This window comes from Bos indicus, chromosome 1 (genome assembly GCF_029378745.1).
Source record: "Bos indicus isolate NIAB-ARS_2022 breed Sahiwal x Tharparkar chromosome 1, NIAB-ARS_B.indTharparkar_mat_pri_1.0, whole genome shotgun sequence".
Lineage (NCBI taxonomy): Eukaryota > Metazoa > Chordata > Mammalia > Artiodactyla > Bovidae > Bos > Bos indicus.
In genome coordinates, this window is record NC_091760.1 from 137,566,200 (window position 1) to 137,592,402 (window position 26,203).

General features: G+C 38.7%; 1 protein-coding gene across 3 annotated transcripts in view; it reads right to left on the bottom strand.

The window, feature by feature from the left end:
• Nucleotides 1-26,203, bottom strand: part of DNAJC13 (DnaJ heat shock protein family (Hsp40) member C13) — a 163,967-nt gene that overhangs the window by 126,712 nt on the left and 11,052 nt on the right. For 2 of the 3 annotated variants that reach the window (XR_011561546.1, XM_019962425.2), the window contains exon 2: nt 8,707-8,787. Coding sequence is in view for 2 of the 3 variants with exons in the window: in XM_019962425.2 (XP_019817984.2) it covers nt 8,707-8,774 (68 nt within the window). In the remaining variant the exon portion in view is untranslated. Of the gene's footprint in view, nt 1-8,706; nt 8,788-13,714; nt 13,813-26,203 lie in introns of all 3 variants that reach the window. The other variant, XM_070770885.1, reaches the window with a different exon arrangement.

Here is a 26,203-nt window from a genome sequence, read left to right on the forward strand (position 1 = left end):
TACTGTGGGCAGGAATCCCTTAGAAGAAATGGAGAAGCCATCATAATCAACAAAAGAGTCTGAAATACAGTACTTGGATGCAATCTCAAAAACGACAGAATGATCTCTGTTCGTTTCCACAGCAAACCATTCAATATTACAGTCATATCCAAGCCTATGCCCCAAGCAGTAACACTGAAGAAACTGAAGTCGAACGGTTCTATGAAGACCTAGAAGACCTTTTAGAACTAACACCCAAAAAAGATGTCCTTTTCATTATAGGGAACTGGAATGCAAAAGTAGGACGTCAAGAAATACCTGCAGTAACGGGCAAATTTGGCTTTACAGTACAAAATGAAGCAGGGCAAAGGCTAAGAGAACGCACTGGTCATAGCAAACACCCTCTTCCAACAACACAAGAGAAGACTCTATACATGGACATCACCAGACAGTCAACACCAAAATCAGGTAGATTATAGATTATATTATTTGGAGCCAAAGATGGAGAAGCTCTATACAGTCAGGAAAAACAAGACCGGGAGCTGACTGTGGCTCAGGTCATGAACTCCTTATTGCCAAATTCAGACTTAAATTAAAGAAAGTGGGGAAAACCACTAGACCATTCACGTATGACCTAAACCACATCCCTTTTGATTATACAGAGCAAGTGAGAAATAGATTTAAGGGACTAGATCTGATACACAGAGTGCCTGATGAACTATGGACGGAGGTTGATGACACTGTACAGAAGACAGGAATCAAGACCATCCCTGAGAAAAAAGAAATGCAAAAGGCAAAATGGCTGTTTGAGGAGGCCTTAAAAATAGCTGTGAAAAAAAGAGAAACGAAAAGCAAAAGAGAAAAGGAAAGATACACCCATTTGCATGCAGAGTTCCAAAGAACAGCAAGGAGAGATAAGAAAGCCTTCCTCAGTGATCAATGCAAAGAAATAGAGGAAAAACAATAGAATAGGAAAGACTAGAGATCTCTTCAAGAAAATTAGGGGAACAATTCATGCAAAGATGGGCTTGATAAAGGACAGAAATGGTATGGACCTAACAGAAGCAGAAGATATTAAGAAGTGGTGGCAAGACTACACAGAAGAACTGTACAAAAAAGATCTTCATGACCCAGATAATCACAATGGTGTGTCACTCACCTAGATCCAGACATCCTGGAATGTGAAGTCAAGAGGGCCTTAAGAAGCATCTCTACGAAGAAAGCTAGTGGAGGTGATGGAATTCCAGTTGAGCTATTTCAAATCCTAAAAGATGATGCTGTGAAAGTGCTGCACTCAATATGTCAGCAAATTTGGAAAACTCAGCAGTGGCCACAGGACTGGAAAAGGTCAGTATTCATTCCAAACCCAAAGAAAGGCAATGCCAAAGAATGCTCAAACTACCACACAATCACATTTATCTCACACGCTCGTAAAGTAATGCTCAAAATTCTCCAAGCCAGGCTTCAGCAATACATGAACTGTGAACTTCAATATGTTCAAGCTGGTTTTGAAAAAGCAGAGGAACCAGAGATCAAATTGCCAACATCTGCTGGATCATCAAAAAAGCAAAAGAGTTCCAGAAAAACATCTATTTCTGCTTTATTGACTATGCCAAAGCCTTTGACTGTGTGGATCACAATAAACTGTAGAAAATTCTGAAAGAGATGGGAATACCAGACCACCTGACCTGCCTCTTGTGGAACCTATATGCAGGTTAGGAAGCAACATTTAGAACTGGACATGGAACAACAGCCTGGTTCCAAATAGGGAAAGGAGTACATCAAGGCTGTATATTGTCACCCTGCTTATTTACCTTATATGCAGAGTACATCATGAGAAACACTGGGCTGAGGAAGCACAAGCTGGAAACAAGATTGCTGGGAGAAATATCAATAACCTCAGATATGCAGATGACACCACCCTTATGGCAGAAAGTGAAGAAGAGCTAAAGAGCCTCTTGATGAAAGTGAAAGCGGAGAGTGAAAAAGTTGGCTTAAAGCTCAACATTCAGAAAACGAAGATCATGGCATCTGGTCCCATCACTTCATGGCAAATAGATGGGGAAACAGTGGAAATAGTGACAGACTTTTCTATTTTGGGAGGCTCCAAAATCACTGCAGATGGTGATTGCAGCCATGAAATTAAAGATGCTTGCTCCGTGGAAGAAAAGCTATGACCAATCTAGACAGCATATTAAAAAGCAGAGACATTACTTTGCCAACAAAGTTATATCTAGTCAAAGCTATGGTTTTTCCATAGTCATGTATGGATGTGAGAGGTGGACCATAAAGAAAACCAATGCTTTTGAACTGTGGTTTTGGAGAAGACTCTTGAGGGTCCCTCGGACTGCAAGGAGATCCAGCCAGTCAATCCTCAAGGAAATCAGTCCGGAATATTCATTGGAAGAACTGATGCTGAAGCTGAAACTTCAATACTTTGGCCACCTGATGCAAAGACCTGACTCATTGGAAAAGACCTTGTTTCTAGTGAAGACTGAAGGCAGGAGAAGGGGATGACCGAGGTTGATATGGCTGGATGGCATCACCGACTTGATGGACAGGACTTTGAGTAAGCTCTGGGAGTTGATGATGGACAGGGAAACCTGGTGTGCTGCAGTGCATGGGGCTGCAAAGAGTGGGACATGACTGAGTGCCTGAACTGATCTGAACTGGGTCCCCAGTAATATTAAACAGGAGGTACAAAGACTTGCCCCATGCTCCCAGTCCTCCCCCTCCACATCCTTCCCCTTTACCAAGAACCCCCACCAGAGAGATTTGTTACATCTGTATCTGATCAGTGTACATTGATACATCAGTATCCAACAAAATCCCAGCTGATACTGGAGTTCACTCTTGGGTGTCTCACATTCTATGCTTTGGACAAGGGATCCAAGTGTATCTACCAATACAGTATCATGGAGTAGTTTCACATTCCTAAAAATCTTCTGAACTCTATTTATCCTTTCTTCCCTGCTACAAACCTTGGATGCCACTGATCTTTTTACTTTCTATAAAGTATCCCTTTTCTACAATGCTATATAGTTGGAATTATACAGCACATAGCCTTCACAGATTAGCTTCTTTCACTTAGTATTTAAGTTTTAAGTTAAATTTAAGTTTCTTCCATCTCTTTTCATGACTTGATGGTTCATTTCTTTTTAGCACTGATTAATATTCATTGTCTGCATATATTAATTTACTCATTCACCTACTGAAAGACCTTTTGGTTGCTTTCAAGTTTGGTAATTATGAATAAAGATGCTATAAACATCTGTGTGCAGGCTTCTGTGCAATGTAAGAATGTAAATTCTCAGCTTCCCTGGGTAAATTTAGTGTAACTGCTGGATCATATGGTAAGAGACCTGGAGGAGGGCATGGCAACCCACTCCAGTATTCTTGCTTAGAGAATCCCCCTGACAAAGCCTGATAAACTATGGTACACAGGATTGCAAATAGCTGGATAGGACTCAAGCAATTTAGCACCCACATGCATGGTAAGAGAACGTTGAGTGTTGTAAGAAACCACGAACTATCTTCCCAAGAAGCTGTACCATTTCACATTTCCACCAGCAATAAAGGAGAGTTCCTGTTGCTTCACATCCTCACCAGCATTTGGAGTTGTCAAGTGTTCTGGATTTTGGCCATTTATCTCTACATTCGCATTTTCCCGAATTACTTGTAAACTGCGTATTTTCTTGTTTTCTCTTTTATGGCCATGCCGCATGGCATGTGGGATTGTAGTTCCCAGGCCAGTGGAAGCACAGAACTCTAACCACCAGACCACCAAGAAATTCCCGGCATATTTTCTTTGGTGAGGTCTCTTGTAAGATTTTTGGCTCACTTTTTAATCAAGTTGTTTGTTTTTTCACTTGTTAAGTTTTAAGGGTTCTTTGCACAGTAGAACAGTTATCTTTTGCAGTTATTTTCTCCCAAATTGTCTTCACACTCTCTTGATAGTGTCTTTCAGGAAGCATAAGTTTTCAACTTTAATGTAGTCCACTCATCAATTCATTTTTTCATGACTATTACCTTTGGTGTTGTATCTAAAACATCATCACCAAACCTAAGGTAATCTGGATGTTCTCCCATGTTTTCTAGGAGTTTTATAATTTTGCATTTCACATTTTGGTCTGTGATCTGAAATTTGAGTTAATCTGAGTTAATCTTGTGAAGGATGTAGAATCCAGGCCTAGATTCATTTTTTTGCAAGTGGATATCCAGGTGTCAAGTATTATTTGCTGAAAAGATTCTGTACTTTTCAGTTGGTGGGATGGCGGGGGGAGGAGGGTGGAAGGTATGGAGGGAGTAGCAAGGAAACATTTAAAAAAAAAAAGAAGACTGTGCTTTTAATAGAACATTGTGCATAAAATATAAAATTCCTATAAGGAGATGTGGTCCTATTTGCACTTCTGAAAGATATTCAAATATCAAGATTGCCTGATAAGCACTAAGAGATGTACAAAGAAAACACAAAGACAATTCAGGATGGACTCATATCTCTGGTTTAGAGGCTGGCAGGGGCAAGGGCTAAAATCAACAAAGCAGGGGAAAAAAACCTCAGGATTCCTAGACTTATTAGAGTTGGTGAGGTGTGTTAGTAACAGGCAGCTAAAGAGAAGAGTCTCTCTTCCTTGTCTAACTCTATTCCTACTTATAAGAAAGGAATCAGAAATTCACCAGCTTCCCTTACCCTTAACTCTTATCTCAAATTTCCTGTATCAAGTCATTCCAGGGGGCTATAAATATAGTGGGTACCTGCCAATGACTTATCACAGACATATCCCAATGTAGTGAAGCTAAAATCCTGTTCAGATACTAAAATCCTACTTTTAAATTCAGAGCATTTGCTGCAATTAATGTATGCAAATATTAAAGTGATCCACAGGCAGATTTTCCATGTAATTTCCATTCAGGAAAAAATTAAGTACCTAATTTTCAACATTACTCTGAAGTTTTTCGTAGAGAATCTTCACTTCTGTTTAACTGAAATGTATGAATCTTCCTTTTATCAGAAATGACTTGCCAGGTCAAAAAGGAAACTTTGCTCTTTAATGAAAGAAAGCGTTTTTTATTAATGAAATCTCCTATTTCTCGCTGTTTCTAGAACAAAGATAAAATTTAATTGTGTACAAGTGGGAAAATGACAAGCACAGCAGAAAAGCTACTTTGCCAGCTGAAGGGTCTACAATGATGGTGAACAGACCCAAATCATTAAAAAATAAGTAGTGTCTGCAAAGTGAAACATGAAAACTATTATAAAGGTAACATGAAATAAGTGACATGAATATCCCCAAGGGAAATACCTGGAGAGGTTATCTTTAATTTAGGTATACTAAGAGAAAGAAAAATTAGGTATACTAAGAGAAAGAAAAATATTTGACCATCTTTACTGTCACTACCAATAACATTTTTCTGAAATGTTGGGGTTGAGATGGGATCTCTTAAAACCAAGGCCCTAAAGCCCCCATATCACACACAAAATTTGTTGTATGCAGATATATGTTCTAAAGAGAAGGTTCATATAACAACTCTAAAACAAAAGAAAAATTTCAATGTGGGGACATTTATTATTTCATAAGACCGATGAGAAATACTTTAAACTTAGATTAGAATTGACTACATAAAACTGTTGTTGTTAGTCACTCAGTTGTGTCCAATTCTTTGCAACCCCATGAACTATAGCCCACCAGGATCCTCTGTCCATGGAATTTTCCAGGCAAGAATATTGGAGTAGGTTGCCATTCTGTTTTCCAGGGGATCTTTCCGACCCACGGACTTAACCTGGGTCATCTGCATTGCAGACAGATTCTTTACCAGCTGAGCTACCAGGGAAGGGCTACATAAAATAGGTGATATAGTATAAGATTCAGTGCCACATAATAATATATATAACATAATGAAATAACTATCACTATCTGGGAAATGTAGGACTTTTGAAAGGAAAAGGAAAAGTGTAGTTGCTCAGTCATGTCCAACTCTTTGCAACCCCATGGACTGTAGCCCACTAGGCTCCACTGTCTGTGGAATTTTCCCAGCAAGAATATTGGAGTAAGTTGCCATTTCCTTCTCCAAGAGATCTTGCTGACCCAGGGATCAAACTCACATCTCCTGCATCTCCTGCATTGGCAGGACGATTGGATTGCTTACCACTGAGCTACTTGGGAAGCCCTAGATATCCACATACAAAAGAATAAAGATGGATCCCTACTACCCACTATACACAAAAGTTACCCAAAATCAAAACTATAAAACTCTTAGAAGAAAACAAAGGAATAAATCTTTGAGACCTTGAATTAGGTAATGGATAACAACACAAAAAGCTCAAGTGGCAATAGAAAGAAACAGATAAACTCGATTTCATCAAAATTAAAAACTTCATACTTCAAAGCACACCATCAAGAAAATGAAAAGACAAGCCACCGAACAGGAGAAAATATCTGCAAATCATATCTCTATAAGAGACTTGTGTTCACAATACATACGGAACTCATGTAACTCAACAAATAACCCAGTTAAAAAATGGGTAAATTATTTGAATAGACATTTCATGATATATATACACAAATGGCAAATACGCATGAAAAGATACTCAACAGCTTAGTCATCAGGGAAATGCAAATCAAAACCACAATGAGATACCACTTCATACCCACTAGGATGCCTAAAATAAAAAGACAGACAATAACAAGTGTCGGTTAAGATGTAGAGAAATTGGAATCCTCATACACTGATGGCAGGATTATAAAATGCTGCAGCCACTTGGAAAACAATTTGCCTGTTCCTCAAAAAGTTAAACACAGAGTTATCATATACTTCCATATAACTCCACAGACCATCAATTCCACTCCTAGGTACATACTCAAGAGAACTGGAAATATAGATTCACCAGTAAACTTGTATGTAAACATTTATAGTAGTGCTATTCTATTCATAACAGTAAAAAAAAGTAGGAACAATATAAACGTCCATCAACACAAAATGTGGCATACCCATACAATACATTTAACAATAAAAAAAAATGAAGTAATGACATGCACTTGGATATACACGGATAAACCTTGATAACATGTTAAGTGAAAGAAGACAGTCATGAAAGATTACATATTGGATGAATCCATTTATATGAGATGTCCTAACTAAGAAAATACAGAAACAGAAAATAGATTAGAGGCTGACAGATGCAGGGAATAAGAGAAGGGAGGGAAGGAACTGCTAATATTTTTAAAGGAGTACTCTTGAGAGGTGAGGAAAGTGTTCTAAAAAGAGTTGTGATGGTTCACAACTCTATGAAATATACTAAAAACCACTGAATTGTACACTTTTAAAAGTTTTATGTTATATAAATTTTATCAATAAAGGTGTCGTAAAAACAAAACAAATTTCAAGGTGTGAATTAGAGGGAAGGAATTGTGCTTACAGCACAGAGATAGTTCTGCTCCTAATAATTACAAAGAAGGAAAGGAAAAAAAAAAGGACTGTCTTAAGGCATAGTCACCACTAAGAACATTAAAAAAATTTTTTCCAGATGATCACAATTACAACAAGCTCGCAAAGCAAAAAGTATTATAGTTATCTTGTTCTTTAGAATTCAACATAATGCTATAATTGCATTTAAAAAACAAAAGTTATATTACGATGATTAGAGCAATCTAAAATTTGAGGAAAAGATAAAGATCATTTAAATATACAACACTTTTTAAGGTTTACTGAAAGAATTAAAGAGTCATACTACTCTGGATATGCCAATATTCTAACTTTGCTTAATGAAATTAACTGAAGAAAAAAATTTCAAGACAAGTATTCTACAAGGATAACAATTAAGTAGCTCATAGAGAGCTTCTAAAAGGAAACAAAATTAAACACTCAAATCTTTCAAAATTAGTCAGTTCATTAATGCAAACCAGAAACACTACAGAATTCAGATGTTGCACCATTCTAAGAAGTAACAACACTATTACCTAAAAAATGGAAAGTTAAGAATAAGAACTATGCCACTCTCTCTCCTCATCTTCCGGCTGGGGGGCGGGGATTAAGAACTAAAGTTATGGTTTTGTGCACATGTCACGTTTTTATCTTAGTCTGAGGCCTGATTTGGAATAATGTGGTCACCTATTTGTCAAACTGTGGCATACTCATTTTACTTATTACTACTCAAAATGACAACAAACTAAACTTCTTTGTAATGATCAGAAAGTGCCATTCACTGAATACTGAATGTATTTAAGGTATAATTTTAAAACCTTCACACACTCCATATCAATTCATTTAATCCTTATATCAATCAGACGGCTAGGAATTACTATCCATTTTACAGCAGGAAACAGGAACCATTTACACCTCAGTCTGGCCAGGCAAGCTACTGAGAAATGTCATCAACCCCTCCCAAGGAAAAGATCAAAACCAATTTTTAAATTTCATTACAGGTTAAAGGAAAAAATACAAAATGCACTAATTGGCATATTTTCTTTGACTGTCAAATGGATGTGAAAATGTATTGATAACATGTAGGCTCATCTCTAGGTGATAAAGTTGTGAAGTAACACTCCGCTACTACAAAAACTCATCCTTAAGTGACAGCATTCAAGACTATGGATAATCGGTTTATTTTCCTTTTAATTCTTATCCAAATTCCTTCCGAAAACAGAGAAAACCAGACATATCAAAAGAAAAAGTAGTTTTCAAAATACTCTATAGAAGAACAGAAAAGTAAAACCAACAAATACTTACTTCCCCCTCCATGAATGTTTTGTTGTGTAGAAACATGCTAAATCCTTATTTTCCTTAATAATGTTCATTTTGTGCTGAATCCTGAAAGATAAAAATATGGGTAAATTTTGTAATAGTGCTAACCTTAAGAATTTTTCCTGAATCTCCCACACCATATTTTCATAGACTGCCATATGGTACTGATTTTAAGACAGCCACTTTTTCTACAAGACCATAAGGATGGTCTGTTCACCTCTCTATCAGAGAGCCTTTAGCACACTATATTGTCACAGCTCTTTTCCACTATGCTCAGTTTGAGGACAACAATTGCCCTCGTATCAACATCCCAAGAATAGAGAATCTAGTAAAAAGTGTTAAAGTAAATGAATCTTTAAATCTCACACTGCCAAACAATATTTTAACACATGACTGTCAAGTGTCAAACCAATTCTAAAAGGTTTTTGTCTAGCTGCTAAGTGCTGGCCATCTTGCTGTTACTGTCACTTTAAAGGGAACTTACTATAAATAAGGTTTAACTTGAACAATATTCTCATTATAAAAGTAATTTAGTAAAAGTTAAAATGTTAGTCACTCAGTCATGTCCAGCTCTTTCAGAACCCATGGACTTGCAGCCCACCAGGCTCCTCTGCCCACGGAATTCTCCAGGCAAGAATACTGGAGTGGGTTGCCATTCCCTTCTCCAGGGGATCTTCCCAACCCAGGGAGTGAACCTAGATCTCCTGCATTGCAGGCAGATTCTTGACTGTCTGAGCCACAAGGAAGCCCAAAAGTAATTTAAGTACATAGTAAAAACATTTTTAATGTTCATAAAGTAACTCATCTTTCATCCTAGCATCCAAAGATACTAACTTTCCTTCTTCCAGCTAGGAAAAAAAATGTCTTTTTAAACAAAATTGAGGCTGTCATTTATACCACTTAGCTTGTTTTCACAGAATATTAACCTTTTTCCAAGGAATTAAACATTCTTTGAGAAAAAGATTTTTAAGTCACAAGAACAATGTTACTCAAAGTGTACCTGTAAACATCAAGTGCAGAAATTAAGTGTTCAGAAATGCTTGTTACAGTTTGGTTAGTGAACTCTCTGATTAAACAGGATATAGAACAGTTGAGGATTGCCGACTTGTATGATAAATCACACATGGTATGAGCTTCCTAACAGCCACAGGAAGAGGGACAATGCTATGTGCAATATTTCAAGATTAGTTTGTTGACTGTAACCCTGAAGTGTATAAAATCCAGAACCCATTTAGCTCACGAAAAAATTTCAGTTTATCTAACTTTACACAACTAATTGTACAAACTGGCTACTAATGAAAGACTAATGATAAATTCTGAAAATATTACATCATTTGCTTCATACTGAATATGATCATTTTACTTCTTTTGTTACTTGGGTACTACTTCCTATCCTTAATAATTAGAAATACACTCTAAAAAATATTGTAGAATACATAAAGTGTCAATAATGCAAACTGAATGGTTATAATTATGGCTTACTTAGCTTTCTAAACATCTTTATACATCTAAACTTTTTTAATCAACAAGTATTCTTTTCATAAATAGAATAAAACTATTTTTCATTCAAAAACATTTTTATCACAGCTTTTTGAGACAATTCACACACCTTAAAATTCACCTCTTTAGAAGTATACAATTCAGAGTTTTGGTATGTTCACAGAGTTCTACAACGAATACACTATTTTTATCATTCCAACAAGAAACCCCGCTGGCAGCCACTCCCCAGTCCCCCTCACACCCACTACCTGGCAACCATCTACTTTCTGTCACTATGGACCTATTATGGAATCCCATACAAACAGAATCATAAAATGTGTTGTCTTTGTGACTGGCTTCTTTCACTTAGCATAACAAGCGAAACATTTTCAGTTTATCCATATTGTGGCATGCATCCGTTTCCTATTGTATAGAAACACCACATTTTGTATAACCATTCATCAGCTGATGGACATGTGTGTTGTTTCCATGCATGCATGCTAAGTCGCTGCTAACAGGTACTTCCAAATAAGGTTTTGTCAAACCTTCCGGAAAAACATCAATTCATGCTCTGAGGAATAATAAGAGAACCACAAGGAACAGCAAATTTAGAGAAACCTTTATTGTCACCAGAGAGAAATTTCTCTTAACAGTCAATGACATCTTCCTACTAGTATGTATAGACAGCTAAATATAGGCCTGTCAGCTGGTGTGCTGTTCTGTTTTTTTCTAGATCGTGTATCTGAAATGACACAGGCAGCCAACCAAGAATTATTAAACCAGCAAACATTATTCCTGCCTTCTGAGTCATCTGTAGTAAATGATATTGCTGGAAAGAAACTTAGAGAAGATCTCTGAAAATGTGCCAAACAAGTTAAAAATTATAGGTCTACAGAGGTATATTCCCCTCATATACAGTAATTGAAGATTGGGGAAAAAAAGAAAAAACGGAGGACAGAAAAGGTAAATGGCTGACATTGAAGAGTGGAGTTTGGATTCAGAGTTCACAATTTAAGATGGGAATGACTGACTGAACTCTGGCCTATCTAGGAGAAACTGACAAGAAAGAAAATGCGTTTGAGTGAAGACTGGCTGATATCATCAAGGGACTGTAAAAGGAAAGTGAGAGAAAAATATAAAATTTTAAAATGACAATCACAAAGAACTTAGGACATGATCTAATAAATCTGTAGGGAGTCTGGGGGGAAATAATCTAGTAACAACAAAAACAACAAAGCATACTGAAGAATCAAAAAAATAAACCTAAAGAATGATCTCATCACTGATTTGGGGGAACAAGTAACTCAAACGAATCTTTTAGGAGGGGAATTAAGAAAGCTTATCTACAACTTTTTGGAGACTTATGAATTCAGGGGTGATAAAAGCACTAGATGCCCCAAAGTTCCTAGGTTAGGATAGATAAAGGGACAAAGGAAGAGCAGATACAACACATTAATATAAAATTAATATAAAACTGAAGACACATAAATGGTACACAGGTATATGAAAAGATGTTCTATGTCATTATCAGGGAGATGCAACTCAAACTCAAAACTACAAGAAGATACTGCCTCACACCTGTTAGGATGGTTATTATCAAAAAAATAAATAAAGTTCTGGCAAGCATGTAAAGAAACTTGATCCTTTGTACATTGTTGATGAGAATGTAAAGTGGTGTGTTATGGAAAACAGTACGAAGTTGCTCAAAAAATTAAAAAATAGAATTATTAGGGAATTCCATGGTTGCCTAGTGGTTAGGAAGTGAAGTGAAGTCGCTCAGTCGTGTCCAACCCTTAGTGACCCCATGGACTGCAGCCTACCAGGCTCCTCTGTCCATGGGATTTTCCAGGCAAGAGTACTGGAGTGGGGTGCCATTGCCTTCTCCATAGGGTATATAATGTTTTCACAAAAACTGGTCCAGGTCCTCGGCTAAGAGGAGACTCTGCCTTGGGCCCGCCGGTGCAATAAACTGCACTCCACCATCTGCATTGTCCTTCTGAGTGAGTTTGTTTCCCAGAAGGCAAGCTACAACACTAAGAGATGACACAACCATATTCACTGCAGTATTATTTATAAAACTGTAGATGTCTAAACACCCTAAAGGCCCACCAACAGATGAAGAAAATGGATTAAGAAAATGTGGTATACACAATATTATTCAGTCTTAAAAAAGGATATCCTACAGTCTTCAATAATATCAGTTGAACTTAAAAACATTATGCTAAGTGAAATAAGCCAGTCACAGAAGGACTAATGCCACTTACATGAATTATCTACAACAGTTCAACTCAGAGAAGAAGGTAGAATGGTAGTCGCCAGTGACTGGGCTGGAGGGAAAATGGGGAGTTGCTAATTAATGGGTACAAAGTTTCAGTTATGCAAGATGAGTAAGTTCTAGAGTCTGTTGTATAGCACTGTGCCTAAATAGTGAACAATAATGTATACTTAAAATCTGTTAAGAGGGGAGATCTTATGTTAAGTGTTTTTACCTCCCCAAAATTAAATTTTAAAAATTCAAAAAGTAAACCACTACCTTGGCTTGTCAGAAAAAATACTGTATTCCTGATACAGATTACAATGCTAACAAAAAAATATAACGTAGAGTTAAAGGCTTCTCTGGACATCAGGAGACGTGTCCGAGGCCAAAATCAGCACACCCAACAATTTATGTCTCATGTTTTAGGAAGCAACAAGTGATACTGCTATTCTGCATCCAATCCTGAACAACAGTCCAAAAAAGGCGAAGGCTAGTAAAACGGAAGTATGCTTTACAGGAGAAAACCACTCCTCAATCTGAAAAGCTCACCTTCAGTCATGTTATATTTAGATAAGGATACACTGGAGAGATGAGGAAGGGAAGAAATACTTACCTAAGTAGCTAAGTCAACCCCAGAAATGACAGGTTAATTCAAAGCTCTTATTAGTGCCTACACACCTGAATTAAGATAATGCTTTTCTATTTTAAACCCTGAAATTGGAGAGGGGAGGTGCCCCTGATCAAAAAATGTATGACATGCCTTGAAATTATGCAACAAGTAGGTTTTATTAGGGCTTCCCAGATGGCCTAGTAGTAAAGAACCCACTTGCCAATGCAGGAGACATTAGAGACGTGGGTTCAATCCCTGGGTCAGGAAGATCCCCTGGAGGAGGGCATGGCAACCCACTCCAGTAGTCTTGCCTGGAGAATCCCATGGACAGAGGAGCCTGGCAGACCACAGTCCACAGGGTCGCAAAGAGTCAGACAAGACTGAAACGACTAAGCACCCAGCACAGGTTTTACTAAGTACTTATCATGTGTTAACGATGACACATAGCATTTACAACTTCCTTACTATCTCACTGTCTCCATAACAACTAAGATACAGGCATGATGATCCTCATTTTATTGACAAGAAAACTGAGAATTAGAAAAATGAAATCACTTCTCTAATGTAACAACTATTAAATGGCTGGGCCAAGCTTTTGAACTCAAACTGTTTAACCCCACACTTAAACTAAACTATAATAGTATTACCTTCCCTCAGATTTAGAAAATCAATGGGGAACTCCCTGATGGTCCAGGGTTAGGACTTCCTGCTTGCACTGCAGGGGGCCATCCCACATGCGATGCAGCTAAAAACAAACAAAATTCTCTTTTAAATTTAGAAAATAAATTTATTCTGACCATATAATTACAGACTTATTGACAGCACATTCCTAAATTAATTTTGAACTAATTCCAATTATTATCTTCATTTGGAAATATGATTAAGCACCTGCTGCATGGACGGAGGAGCGTGGTGGGCTGCAGTCCACGGGTCCCTGAGTCAGACACGATTGAGCAACTTCACTTTCACTTTTCACTTTCATGCCTTGGAGAAGGAAATGGCAACCCACTCCAGTGTTCTTGCCTGGAGAATCCCAGGGACGGGGGAGCCTGGTGGGCTGCCGTCTCTGGAGTCGCACAAAGTCAGACACGACTGAAGCGACTTAGCAGCAGCAGCAGCAAACAACTTTGAAACTCACAATTTTAAGCAGTGAAACAAATTACCATAATCAACACAAGGCAAAAGAAATACAACAAAGAGGATGTCTCCAGGGTTGAAATAATCTACCATGTAGAGATAAATATTTTAAATATTTCCATCCATAGATAAGCTTGGGCTTCCCAGGTGGCACAGCAGTGATGAATGCCTGCCAAGGCAGGAAATGTGGGATCCATCCTGGGTCAGTAAGATCCCCTGAGCAGGAAATGGCAACCCACTCTAGTATTCTTTCCTGAAAAATTCCACGGACAGAGAAGTCTGGTAGGCTACAGTCCATGGAGTCACAAAAAGTCAAACACAACTGAGCAGGCATCCATTATAGATAAGCTTAATTTAAAAAAAAAAAAAAAAAGTGTTCAAAACAAATACATGACTACAGAAATTTGCTACCAAATGGAGAAAAGAGTCTCTTCAATAAGTAGTGATGGGAAAACTGGACAGCTACGTGTAAAAGAATGAAACTCAAATACTTCCTAAATACCACACACAAAGATAAAGTCAAAATGGATTAGAGACTTGTATGTGAGACCAGAAACTATAAAATCCTTAAAGCAAAACATAGGCATTACACTCTTTGACATAAATCACAGCAAGATCCTCTATGATCCAATCTCTAGAGTAATGGAAATAAAACCAAAAATAAACAAGCAGGACCTAATAAAACTTAAAAGCTTTTGCACAGCAAAGGAAACTATAAACAAAGTCAAAAGACAACTCTCAGGATGGGAGAAAATAAAAGCAACTGAAACAACTGACAAAGGATTAATCTGCAAAATATACAAGCAGCTCATGCAGCTCAATACCAGAATAACAAACAATCCAATCAAAAAGTGAGCAAAGAAGTAAGAAAAAATGGGCAGAAGACTTAAACAGTCACTTCTCCAAAGAAGGCATACAGATGGCTAATAAACTCATGAAAAGATGCTCAACATCACTCAGTATTAAGAAAAATGCAAATCAAAACTACAATGAGATATCACCTCACACCAGTCAGAATGGCCATCATCAAAAAGTCTACAAACAATAAATGCTGGAAAGGGTATGGAGAAAAGGGAACCCTCTTGCACTGTTGATAGGAATATAAATAGATACAGCCACTATGGTAAACAGTATGAAGACTCCTCAAAAAACAGAGAATAAAACTACCATATGACCCAGCAATCCCACTACTGAGCATGCAAGCATGCTCAGTCACTAACTCATGTCTGACTCTCTGCAACCCCATGGATTGTAACCTGCCAGGCTCCTGTCTGTAGGATTCTGCAGGCAAGAATACTGAGTGAGTTGCCACTTCCTTCTCCCAACTATTGGGCATACACCTGAAAAAACTATAATTGAAAAAGACACATGTACCCCAATATACATTGCAGCACTATTTACAAAAGCTAGAACATGGAAGCAATCTAGAGGTCCATCGACAGATGAATGGGTAAAAGAGTTGTGGTACATACATATAAAGGAGTATTAGCCATAAAAAGGAACACATTTGAGTCAGTTCTAATGAGGTGGATGAACCCACAACCTATTACACAGAGTGAAGTAAGTCAGGAAGAGAAAGACAAATATCCTGTATTAATGCATATATATGGAATCTAGAAAGATAGTACTGATAAACCTATTTGCAGGGCAGCAAGAGACACAGACATAAAGAACAGACCTGCGGACATAGTGGGGGAAGGAGAGGGTGAGACAAATTGAAAGAGTATCATCTTGCCCAGAGAATCCCAGGGACGGAGGAGCCTGGTGGGCTGCCGTCTATGGGGTCGCACAGAGTTGGACACGACTAAAGCGACTTAGCAGCAGCATGGAAACATGTACATTACCATATGTAAAACAAATAACCAGTGGGAATTTGTTGTATGATGCAGGGAGCTCAAATTGATGCTCTGTGACAACCTAGAGGGGTGGAATGGTAAGGGAGGTGGGAGGGAGGTTCAAGACGGAGGGGACATGTGTATACCTATAGCTGATTCATGTTAAATGTATGGCAGAAACCAACACAATATTGTAAAGCATTATTCTCCTTTAATCAGATCAGATCAGATCAGATGAGTCGCTCAGTCACGTCTGACTCTTTGTGACCCCATGAATCACAGCACACCAGGTCTCCCGGTCCATCGCCAACTCCTGGAGTTCACTCAGACTCATGTCCATCGAGTCAGTGATGCCATCCAGCCATCTCATCCTCTGTCGTCCCCTTCTCCTCCTGCCCCCAATCCCTCCCAGCATCAGAGTCTTTTCCAATGAGTCAGCTCTTCACATGAGGTGGCCAAAGTACTGGAGTTTCAGCTTTAGCATCATTCCTTCCAAAGAAATCCCAGGGCTGATCTCCTTCACAATGGACTGGTTGGATCTCCTTGCAGTCCAAGGGACTCTCAAGAGTCTTCTCCAACACCACAGTTCAAAAGCATCAATTCTTCGTCCCTCAGCCTTCTTCACAGTCCAACTCTCACATCCATACATGACCACAGGAAAAACCATAGCCTTGACTAGACGAACCTTTGTTGGCAAAATAATGTCTCTGCTTTTGAATATGCTATCTAGGTTGGTCATAACTTTCCTTCCAAGGAGTAAGCATCTTTTAATTAAAAAAAAAAAAAAGGGAAATATGCTACCAATCAGTGATTTCAGGATCTTTATAAGTTCAACAGAAAAATACTAGTCTAACAATGAATTTTTAAAACAACCAGATTAATGAGATCTGAGTTGGGACCTAATTCCCAACAGTGTACTATTAACCTTTTTAATTTCAAGTAAATCTATTTTATATACTCAAAACCTCAATCATTTGTAATAAAGTCATTTCAACTAATAAAGACAACGAGTGTGGAAACCACATTAACACTTTCAGACCCTGAGAGTATTTCTAAAGGAGCAAGTATTAATATCTAACAAACCGTGCTCCACTAGAGAAAGGAATGGTAAAACACTTCAGTACTCTTGCTTTGAGAACCCCATGAACAGTATGAAAAGGCAAAGACATATGACACTGAAAGATGAACTCCCCAGGTCGGTAGGTGCCCAATATGCTACTGAATATAAGCAGAGAAAATAACTCCAGAAGGAAAGCTGCTAAGTCGCTTCAGTCGTGTCTGACTCTGTGCAGCCCCATAGACGGCAGCCCACCAGGCTCCCCCATCCCTGGGATTCTCCAGGCAAGAACACTGGAGTGGGTTGCCATTTCCTTCTCGAATGCAGGAAAGTGAAAAGTGAAAGTGAAGTCACTCAGTCGTGTCTGACTTTTAGCGACCCCATGGACTACAGCCTACCAGGCTACTCCGTCCATGGGATTTTCCAGGCAAGAGTACTGGAGTGGGGTGCCATTGCCTTCTCTGCTCCAGAAGGAAAGAGGCTAAGCCAAAGCCAGAACAACGCTCAGCTGTGGCTGTGCCTGGTGGTGAAAGTAAAGTCCCATGCTGTAAAGAACAAAACAGCAAGAAACTTGGAATGTCAGGTACATGAATAAAGGTAAATTGTGAAAGTGAAAGTCGCTCAGTCATGTCCAACTCTTTGCAACCCTGTGGACTATACAGTCCATGGAATTCTCCAGGCCAGATACTGGAATGGGTAGCCTTTCCCTTCTCCAGGGGATCTTCCCAACCCAGGGACTGAACCCAGGTCTCCCGCACTGCAGGCGGATTCTTTACCAGCTGAGCCACAAGGGAAGCTGGAAATGGTCAAACAGGAGATGGCAAGAGTGAACCTTGACATTTTAGGAATCAGTGAACTAAAATGTACCAGAATGGGTGAATTTAATTCACATGACCATTATATCTACTACTGTAGCCAAGAATTCCTCAGAAGAAATGGGAGTAGCCCTCATAGTCAACAAGAGAGTCCAAAATGCAGTACTTGGGTGCAATCCCAAAAACAACAAAATGACCTCTGTTCAAGGATAACCATTCAATATGACCATAATCCAAGTCTATGCCCCAACCACTACTTCTAAAGAAGCTGATGCTGAATGGTTCTATGAAGACCTCCAAGACCTTCTAGAACCAACAAAAGATGTCCTTTCATCATAAGGGACTGGAATGCAAAAGTAGGAAGTCAAGAGATACCTGGAGTAAGAGGCAAGTTTGGCCTTGGAGTACAAAATGAAGCAGACAAAGGGTAACAGTTTTTCCAAGAGAACTCACTGGTCATAGAAAACACCCTTTTTCAAGAATACAACAAAAAGAATAATATCTACCCAAACAGGAAAAGGAGCACGTCAAGGCTGTATATTGTCACCCTGCTTATTTAACTTATATGCACAGTACATCATGAGAAATGCTGAGCTGGAAGAAGCACAAGCTGGAATCAAGATTGCTGGGAGAAATATCAATAATCTCAGATATGCAGATGACACCACCCTTATGGCAGAAAGTGAAGAGGAACTCAAAAGCCTCTTGATGGAAGTGAAAGAGGAGAGTGAAAAAGTTGGCTTATAACTCAATATTCAGAAAACGAAGATCATGGCATCCGGTCCCATCACTTCAGGGGAAATAGATGGGGAAACAGTGGAAACAGTGTCAGACTTTATTGTTTTGGGCTCCAAAATCACTGCAGATGGTGACTGCAGCCATGAGATTAAAAGACGCTTACTCCTTGGAAGAAAAGTTACGACCAACCTAGATAGCATATTGAAAAGCAGAGACATTACTTTGCCAACAAAGGTCCATCTAGTCAAGGCCATGGTTTTTCCAGTGGTCGTATATGGAAGTGAGAGTTGGACTGCGAAGAAAGCTGAGTACCAAAAAATAGATGCTTTTAAACTGTGGTGTTGGAGAAGACTCTTGAGAGTCCCTTGACTGCAAGGAGATCCAACCAGTCCATTCTAAAGGAGATCAGCCCTGGGTGTTCTTTGGAAGGAATGATGCTAAAGCTGAAACTCCAGTACTCTGGCCACCTCATGAGAAGAGTTGACTCACTGGAAAAGACTCTTGATGCTGGGAGGGATTGGGGGCAGGAGGAAAAGGGGACGACAGAGAATGAGATGGCTGGATGGCATTACCAACTCGATGGACTGAGTCTGAGTGAACTCCAGGAGTTGGTGATGGACAAGGAGGCCTGGCGTGCTGCGATTCATGGGGTCGCAAAGAGTCAGACACAACTGAGCGCTGAACTGAACTGAACTGACTGAAAGAAATAGACCTATCTATAGAAAACTATAAAACACTGATGAAAGAAATTAAAGATGACACAAACAGATGGAGAAATATACCATGTTCATGGATCGGAGGAATCAGTATAGTGAAAATGAGTATACTACTACCCAAAGCAATCTATAGATTCAATACAATCCCTATCAAGCTACCAAAGGTATTTTTCAGAGAACTAGAACAAATAATTTCACAATTTGTATATGGAAATACAAAAAACCTCGAATAGCCAAAGCAATCTTGAGAAAGAAGAATGGAACTGGAGGAATCAGCCTGCCTGACTTCAGGCTATACTACAAAGCTACAGTCATCAAGACAGTATGGTCCTAGCACAAAGACAAAAATATAGATCAATGGAACAAAATAGAAAGCCAAGAGATAAATCCATGCACCTATGGATACCTTATCTTTGACAAAGGAGGCAAAAATATACAATGGAGAAAAGACAATCTCTTTAACAAGTGGTTCTGGGAAAACTGGTCAACAATTGTAATACAATGAAACTAGATCACTTTCTAACACCGTATACAAAAATAAACTCATAATGGATTAAAGATCTAAACATAAGACCAGAAACTATAAAACTCCTAGAGGAAAACATAGGCAAAACACTCTCCGACATAAATCACAGCAGGATCCTCTATGATCCACCTCCCAGAGTAACAGAAATAAAAGCAGAAATAAACACATGGGACCTAATTAAACTTAAAAGCTTTTGCACAACGAAGGAAACTTTAAGCAAGGTGAAAAAACAGCTGTCAGAATGGGAGAAAATAATAGCAAGCAAAGCAACTGACAAAGAATTAATCTCAAAAATATACAAGCAGCTTATGCAGCCCAATTCCAGAAAAATAAACAACCCAGTCAAAAAATGGGCAAAAGAACTAAACAGACATTTCTCCAAAGAAGACATGCAGATGGCTAACAAACACATGAAAAGATGCTCAACATCACTCATTATCCGAGAAATGTAAATCAAAACCACAATGAGGTACCATCTCATGCCAGTCAGAAAGGCTGCTATCAAAAAGTCTACAAACAATAAATGCTGGAGAGGGTGTGGAGAAAAGGGAACCCTCTTACACTGTTGGTGGGAATGCAAACTAGTACAGCCACTATGGAGAACAGTGTGGAGATTCCTTAAAAAACTGGAAATAGAACTGCCATACAACACAGCAATCCCACTACTGGGCATACACACCAAGGAAACCACAATTGAAAGAGACACATGTACCCCAATGTTCATCACAGCACTGTTTACAATAGCCAGGACATGGAAGCAACCTAGATGTCCATCGGCAGACGGATGGATAAGAAATCTGTGATACATATACACAATGGACTATTACTCAGCCATTAAAAAGAATGCATTCAAATCACTCCTACTGAGGTGGATGAAACTTGACCCTATTATACAGAGTGAAGTAAGTCAGAAAGAAAAACAGCAATACAGTATACTAATGCATATATATGGAATTTAGAAAGATGATGATGATGATGACCCTATGTGTGAGGCAGCAAAAGAGATACAGATGAAAAGAAGAGTCTTTTGGACGCTGTGGGAGAAGGCAAGGGTGGGATGATTTGAGAGAATAGCATTGAAACATGTATATTATCATATGTGAAACAGATTGCCAGTCCAGGTTCGATGCATGAGACAGGGTACTCAGGGATGGTGCACCGAGATGACCCTGAGGGATGGGATGGAGAGGGCTCAGGATGGGGAACACATGTACACCCATGGCTGATTCACATCAATGTATGGCAAAAAACACTACAATACTGTAAAGTAATTAGCCTCCAACTAAAATAAATAAATTAATAAAAGAAAAAAAAAAGAAAACAAGAGACAACTCTACACATGGACATCACCAGATGGTCAATATCAAATTCAGACTGACTATATTCTCTGCAGATGTAGATGTTGAGAGATCTATACAGTCAGCAAAAACAACACCGGGAGCTGACTGTGGCTCAGATCATGAACTCCTTATTGCCAAATTCAAACTTATATTCAAGAAAGTTGGGAAAACCACTAGGCCATTCAGGTATGATCTAAATCAAATCCCTTATGATTATACAGTGGAAGTGAGAAATAGATTCAAGGGATTAGACCAAATAGACAGAATGCCTGAAGAACTATGGACAGAAATTCATAACACTGTATAGGAAGTGGTGATCAAAACCATCCCCAAGAAAAAGAAATCCAAAAAGGCAAAATGGTTGTCTGAGGAGGCCTTACAAATAGCTGAGAAGAGAAGAGAAGCAAAAGGCAAAGGAGAAAAGGAAAGATACGCCCATCTAAATGCAGAGTCCCAAAGAATAGCACGGAGAAGGCACTGGTACCCCATTCTAATACTCTTGCCTGGAAAATCCCATGGACAGAGGAGTCTAGTAGGCTGCAGTCCATGGGGTCCCTAAGAGTCGTGTCACTTTCCCTTTTCCCTTTCATGCATTGGAGAAGGAAATGGCAACCCACTCCAGTATTCTTGTCTGGAGAATCCCAGGGACGGAGGAACCTGGTGGGCTGCCGTCTGTGGGGTCGCACAGAGTCGGACATGACTGAAGCGACTTAGCAGCAGCAGCAGCAGCAAAGAATAGCGAGGAGAGATAAGAAAGCCTTCCTCAGTGATCAACACAAAGAAATATAGGAAAACAATAGAAGGCAAAAGACTTAGAGATCTCCTCAAGAAAATCAGGGATGCCAAGGGAATATTTCATGCAAAGATAAGCACAATAAAGGACAGAAACGATATGGATCTAACAAAAGCAAAGATATTATGAAAAGGTGACAAGAATACACAGAAGAACTATATAAAAAAGATCTTAATGATTCAGATAACAACAATGGCGTGATCAATCACCTAGAGCCAGACCACTTGAAGGGTGAAGTCAAGTGGGCCTTAGGAAGCAACACTACAAGCAAAGCTAGTGGAGGTGATGGAATTCCAGATGATCTATTTCAAATCCTAAAAGATGATGCTGTTAAAGTGCTTCACTCAATATGCCAGCAAATTTGGAAAACTTAGCAGTGTCCACAGGACTGGAAAAGGTCAGTTTTCATTCCAATCCCTAAGAAAGGTAGTGCCAAAGAATGTTCAAACTACTGCACAACTACACCCATTTCACATGCTAGCAAAGTAATGCTCAAAATTTTCCAATCTAGGCTTCAACAGTATGTGAACTGAGAACTTCCAGATGTTCAAGCTCAATTTAGAAAAGGCTTTAAAGAGAGCAAATTGTCAACATCTGTTGGATCATAGAAAAAGCAAGAGAAATGCAGAAAAACATCTACCTCTGTTTCAATGACTATACTAAAGCTTTTGGGACCACAACAAACTGGAAAATTCTTAGAGATGGGAATACCAGACCACCTTACCTGACTCCTGAGAAACCTTTATGCAGGTCAAGAAGCAACAGTTAGAACCGGAAATGGAACAATGGACTGGTTCCAAATTGGAAAAGGAGTACATCAAGGCTGTATATTGTCATCCTGCTTATTTAACTTGTATGTAAAGTAGCTGATCATGTAAACCGGACTAAATGAAGCACAAGCTGGAATCAAGAGTGCCAGAAATATCAATAACCTCAGATATACAGATGACACCACCCTTACGGCAGAAAGCAAAGAGGAACTAAAGAACCTCTTGATTAAAGTGAAAGAGGAGAGTGAGTGAAAAAGCTGGCTTAAAGCTCAACATTCAAAAAACTAAGATCACGGCATTTGGTTCCATCACTTCATGGCAAATACATAGGCAAACAATGGAAACAGTGAGAGACTTTATTTTCTTGGGCTCCAAAATCACTGCAGATGGTGACTATAGCCATGAAATTAAAAGATGCTTACTCCTTGGCAGAAAAGCTATGAGAAACTTAGACTGCATCTTAGAAAGCAGAGATATTACTTTGTCAACAAAGGTCCATCTAGTCAGAGCTATAGTTTTTCCAACAGTCATGTATGGATGTGATAGTGAGTGCTGAAGAACTGATGCTTTTGAACTGTGGTGCTGGAGAAGACTCTTGAGAGTCCCTTGGACTGCAAGGAGATCCAACCAGTCCATTCTAAAGGAGATCAGTCCTGAATATTAATTGGAAGGACTGATGCTGAAGCTGAAGTTCCAATACTTTGGCCTCCTGATGCAAAGAACTGATTCCTTAGAAAAGACCCTGATGCTGGGAAAGATTGAAGGCAGGAGGAGAAGAGGATGAGATGGTTGGTTGGCATCACTGATTCAATGGACACTGGGAGACGGTGAAAGGCACATGCTGCAGTCCATGGGGTCAGCAAAGAGTCAGACACAACTGAGCTACTGAACAAAACAAAAAGTATTAATAACTGACTAGTGGATGATGGTAATGCACAAATACATGAAAATGCAAAAAAAAAAAAAAAAAGAATATTCTGTGCTTGACTACACATCACTTAAAGTGAGAGTTGGAATAATTGCAAGAGAACCATTGGAAAATGAGTAATAGCAAGTCTAGGGTTCCTCCAAGTGCAATGGTAGGTGATGATTCTATCTGAGAAGACTCACTTGGAATATCTCCCTGTAGCACAGATATTAGAGTGGCTATCCCACACACTAAACATTAACTAATGATTAGTCCAAGAAGCTAGTATTAGTAAGATATACAATAAAGTTGTTTTAATAATCTATCACCAAGATAAAAGTGGTGAATTTTTAAAATTTTACTATGGTCAAAGACACACTAGTGGTAACCATCATTTATTGGCTGTATGACTTTGAACAAAAGTTTCTTCACTTCTCAGAATCCCAGTTCATCTACAGAGATGACAGTACTTGTCTCAAAGGGCCATGGTGAGGACCAAGTGAGATAATCTGAATAAAGGTGTTAGTGTGATATCTGGCTCAGAACAAGCACTCAAAAATGTAGTTAGTATTTTTGTTAGCAATCATAATAATTACTGCTGTACTTTAAATATACTACCCCAGATACACAACAGTTCTTTTGAATGTTATTACTACAGCTTTCGTTTTCACGATTACTTGTAGGCCAAGCATTTTTTAAGATATTTAGCAGGGAAAGTTATTAAGTTACTTGATCCTTTCTAAGTCTTTTATCTACTAACTTTAGTCCTTGTGTATTATTCAATGTGTATCACAAATATGTGTCACTTAGAATTTCTACCTTCAAACATATATTATGTTAATTTAAACAGTATTCTAAAGCTTTTACCTGCTCATTTAAAAATAACTATACCAATATACCAACAAAGGTCCGTCTAGTCAAGGCTATGGTTTTTCCAGTGGTCATGTATGGATGTGAGAGTTGGACTGTGAAGAAGGTGGAGCACCGAAGAATTGATGCTTTTGAACTGTGGTGTTGGAGAAGACTCTTGAGAGTCCCTTGGACTGCAAGGAGATCCAACCAGTCCACTCTGAAGGAGATCAGCCCTGGGATTTCTTTAAAAGGAATGATGCTAAAGCTGAAACTCCAGTACTTTGGCCACCTCATGCGAAGAGTTGACTCACCGGAAAAGACCCTGATGCTGGGAGGGATTGGGGGCAGGAGGAGAAGAGGACAACAGACGATGAGATGGCTGGATGGCATCACTGACTCGATGGACGTGAGTCTCAGTGAACTCTGGGAGTTGGTGATGGACAGGGAGACCTGGCGTGCTGCGATTCATGGGGCTGCAAAGAGTCGGATACGACTGAGCGACTGAACTGAACTGATACCAATATATCATATTTCTTAAAGTAGGTGGAATACATCAGGTTATTATTATTTAATTCCTTGCGGTTTTCCTAAAATGCTTTCAAAAAGAACATAAAAGATAAGCCAAGATAATCATGATAAGATTATTTTAAAAGACATTTAAATTTTAAAAATTAAGTCAACTATAAGCATCAATTTTATTTACATTTAAAATATCTCTCACTTAGGCATTTGAAATTTCAATTATTAGAAATGTACTTTTACCTGAAACCAACCTATTAGTTTTTAATTTATTTTTCATTGAAGAATAACTGCTTTACAGAATTTTGCTCTTTCTGTCAAACCTCAACATGAATCAACCATAGGTATACATATACCCTCTCCCTTCCATCTCCCTCCCCATCCCACCCCTCTAGGTTAATACAGAGTCCCTCTTTGAGTTTCCTGAGCCATACAGCAAATACCCATTGGCTACCTATTTTACATATGGTAATATGTTTCCATGTTACTCTTTCCATTCATCTCACCCTCTCCTCCCCTCTTCCATGTCCAGAAGTCTATTCTCTATGTCCCTTTCTCCATTGTTGACCTGTAAATAAATTCTTCAGTACCATTTTTTTCTAGTTTCTGTGCATATGCATTAGAATACGATATTTATCTTTCCCTTCCTGACTTACTTCACTCTGTATAATAGGTTCTAGGTTCATCCACCTCATTAGAACTGACTTCGTTCCTTTTTATGGCTGAGTAATATTCCATTGTGTATATGTACATAACTTCTTTATCCATTCATCTGTCAATTGACATCTAGGTTGCTTCAATGGTCTAGCTATTGTAAACAGTGCTGCAGTGAACAATGGGATACACGTGTCTCTTTCAATTTTGGTTTCCTCAGGGTATATGCCTAGAAGTGGGATTGCTGGGTCATATGCTGGTCTTATTCCTAGTTTTTGAGGAAATATCCATACTGTCTTCCATAGTGGCTGTATCAATTTACATTCCCACCAACAGTGCAAGAGTGTTCCCTTTTCTCCACACCTTCTCCAGCATTTACTGTTTGTAGACTTTTTGATGATGGCCATTCTGACCAGTATGAGGTGATATCTCATTGTAGTTTCGATTTGCATTTGTCTAATAATGAGCGATATTGAG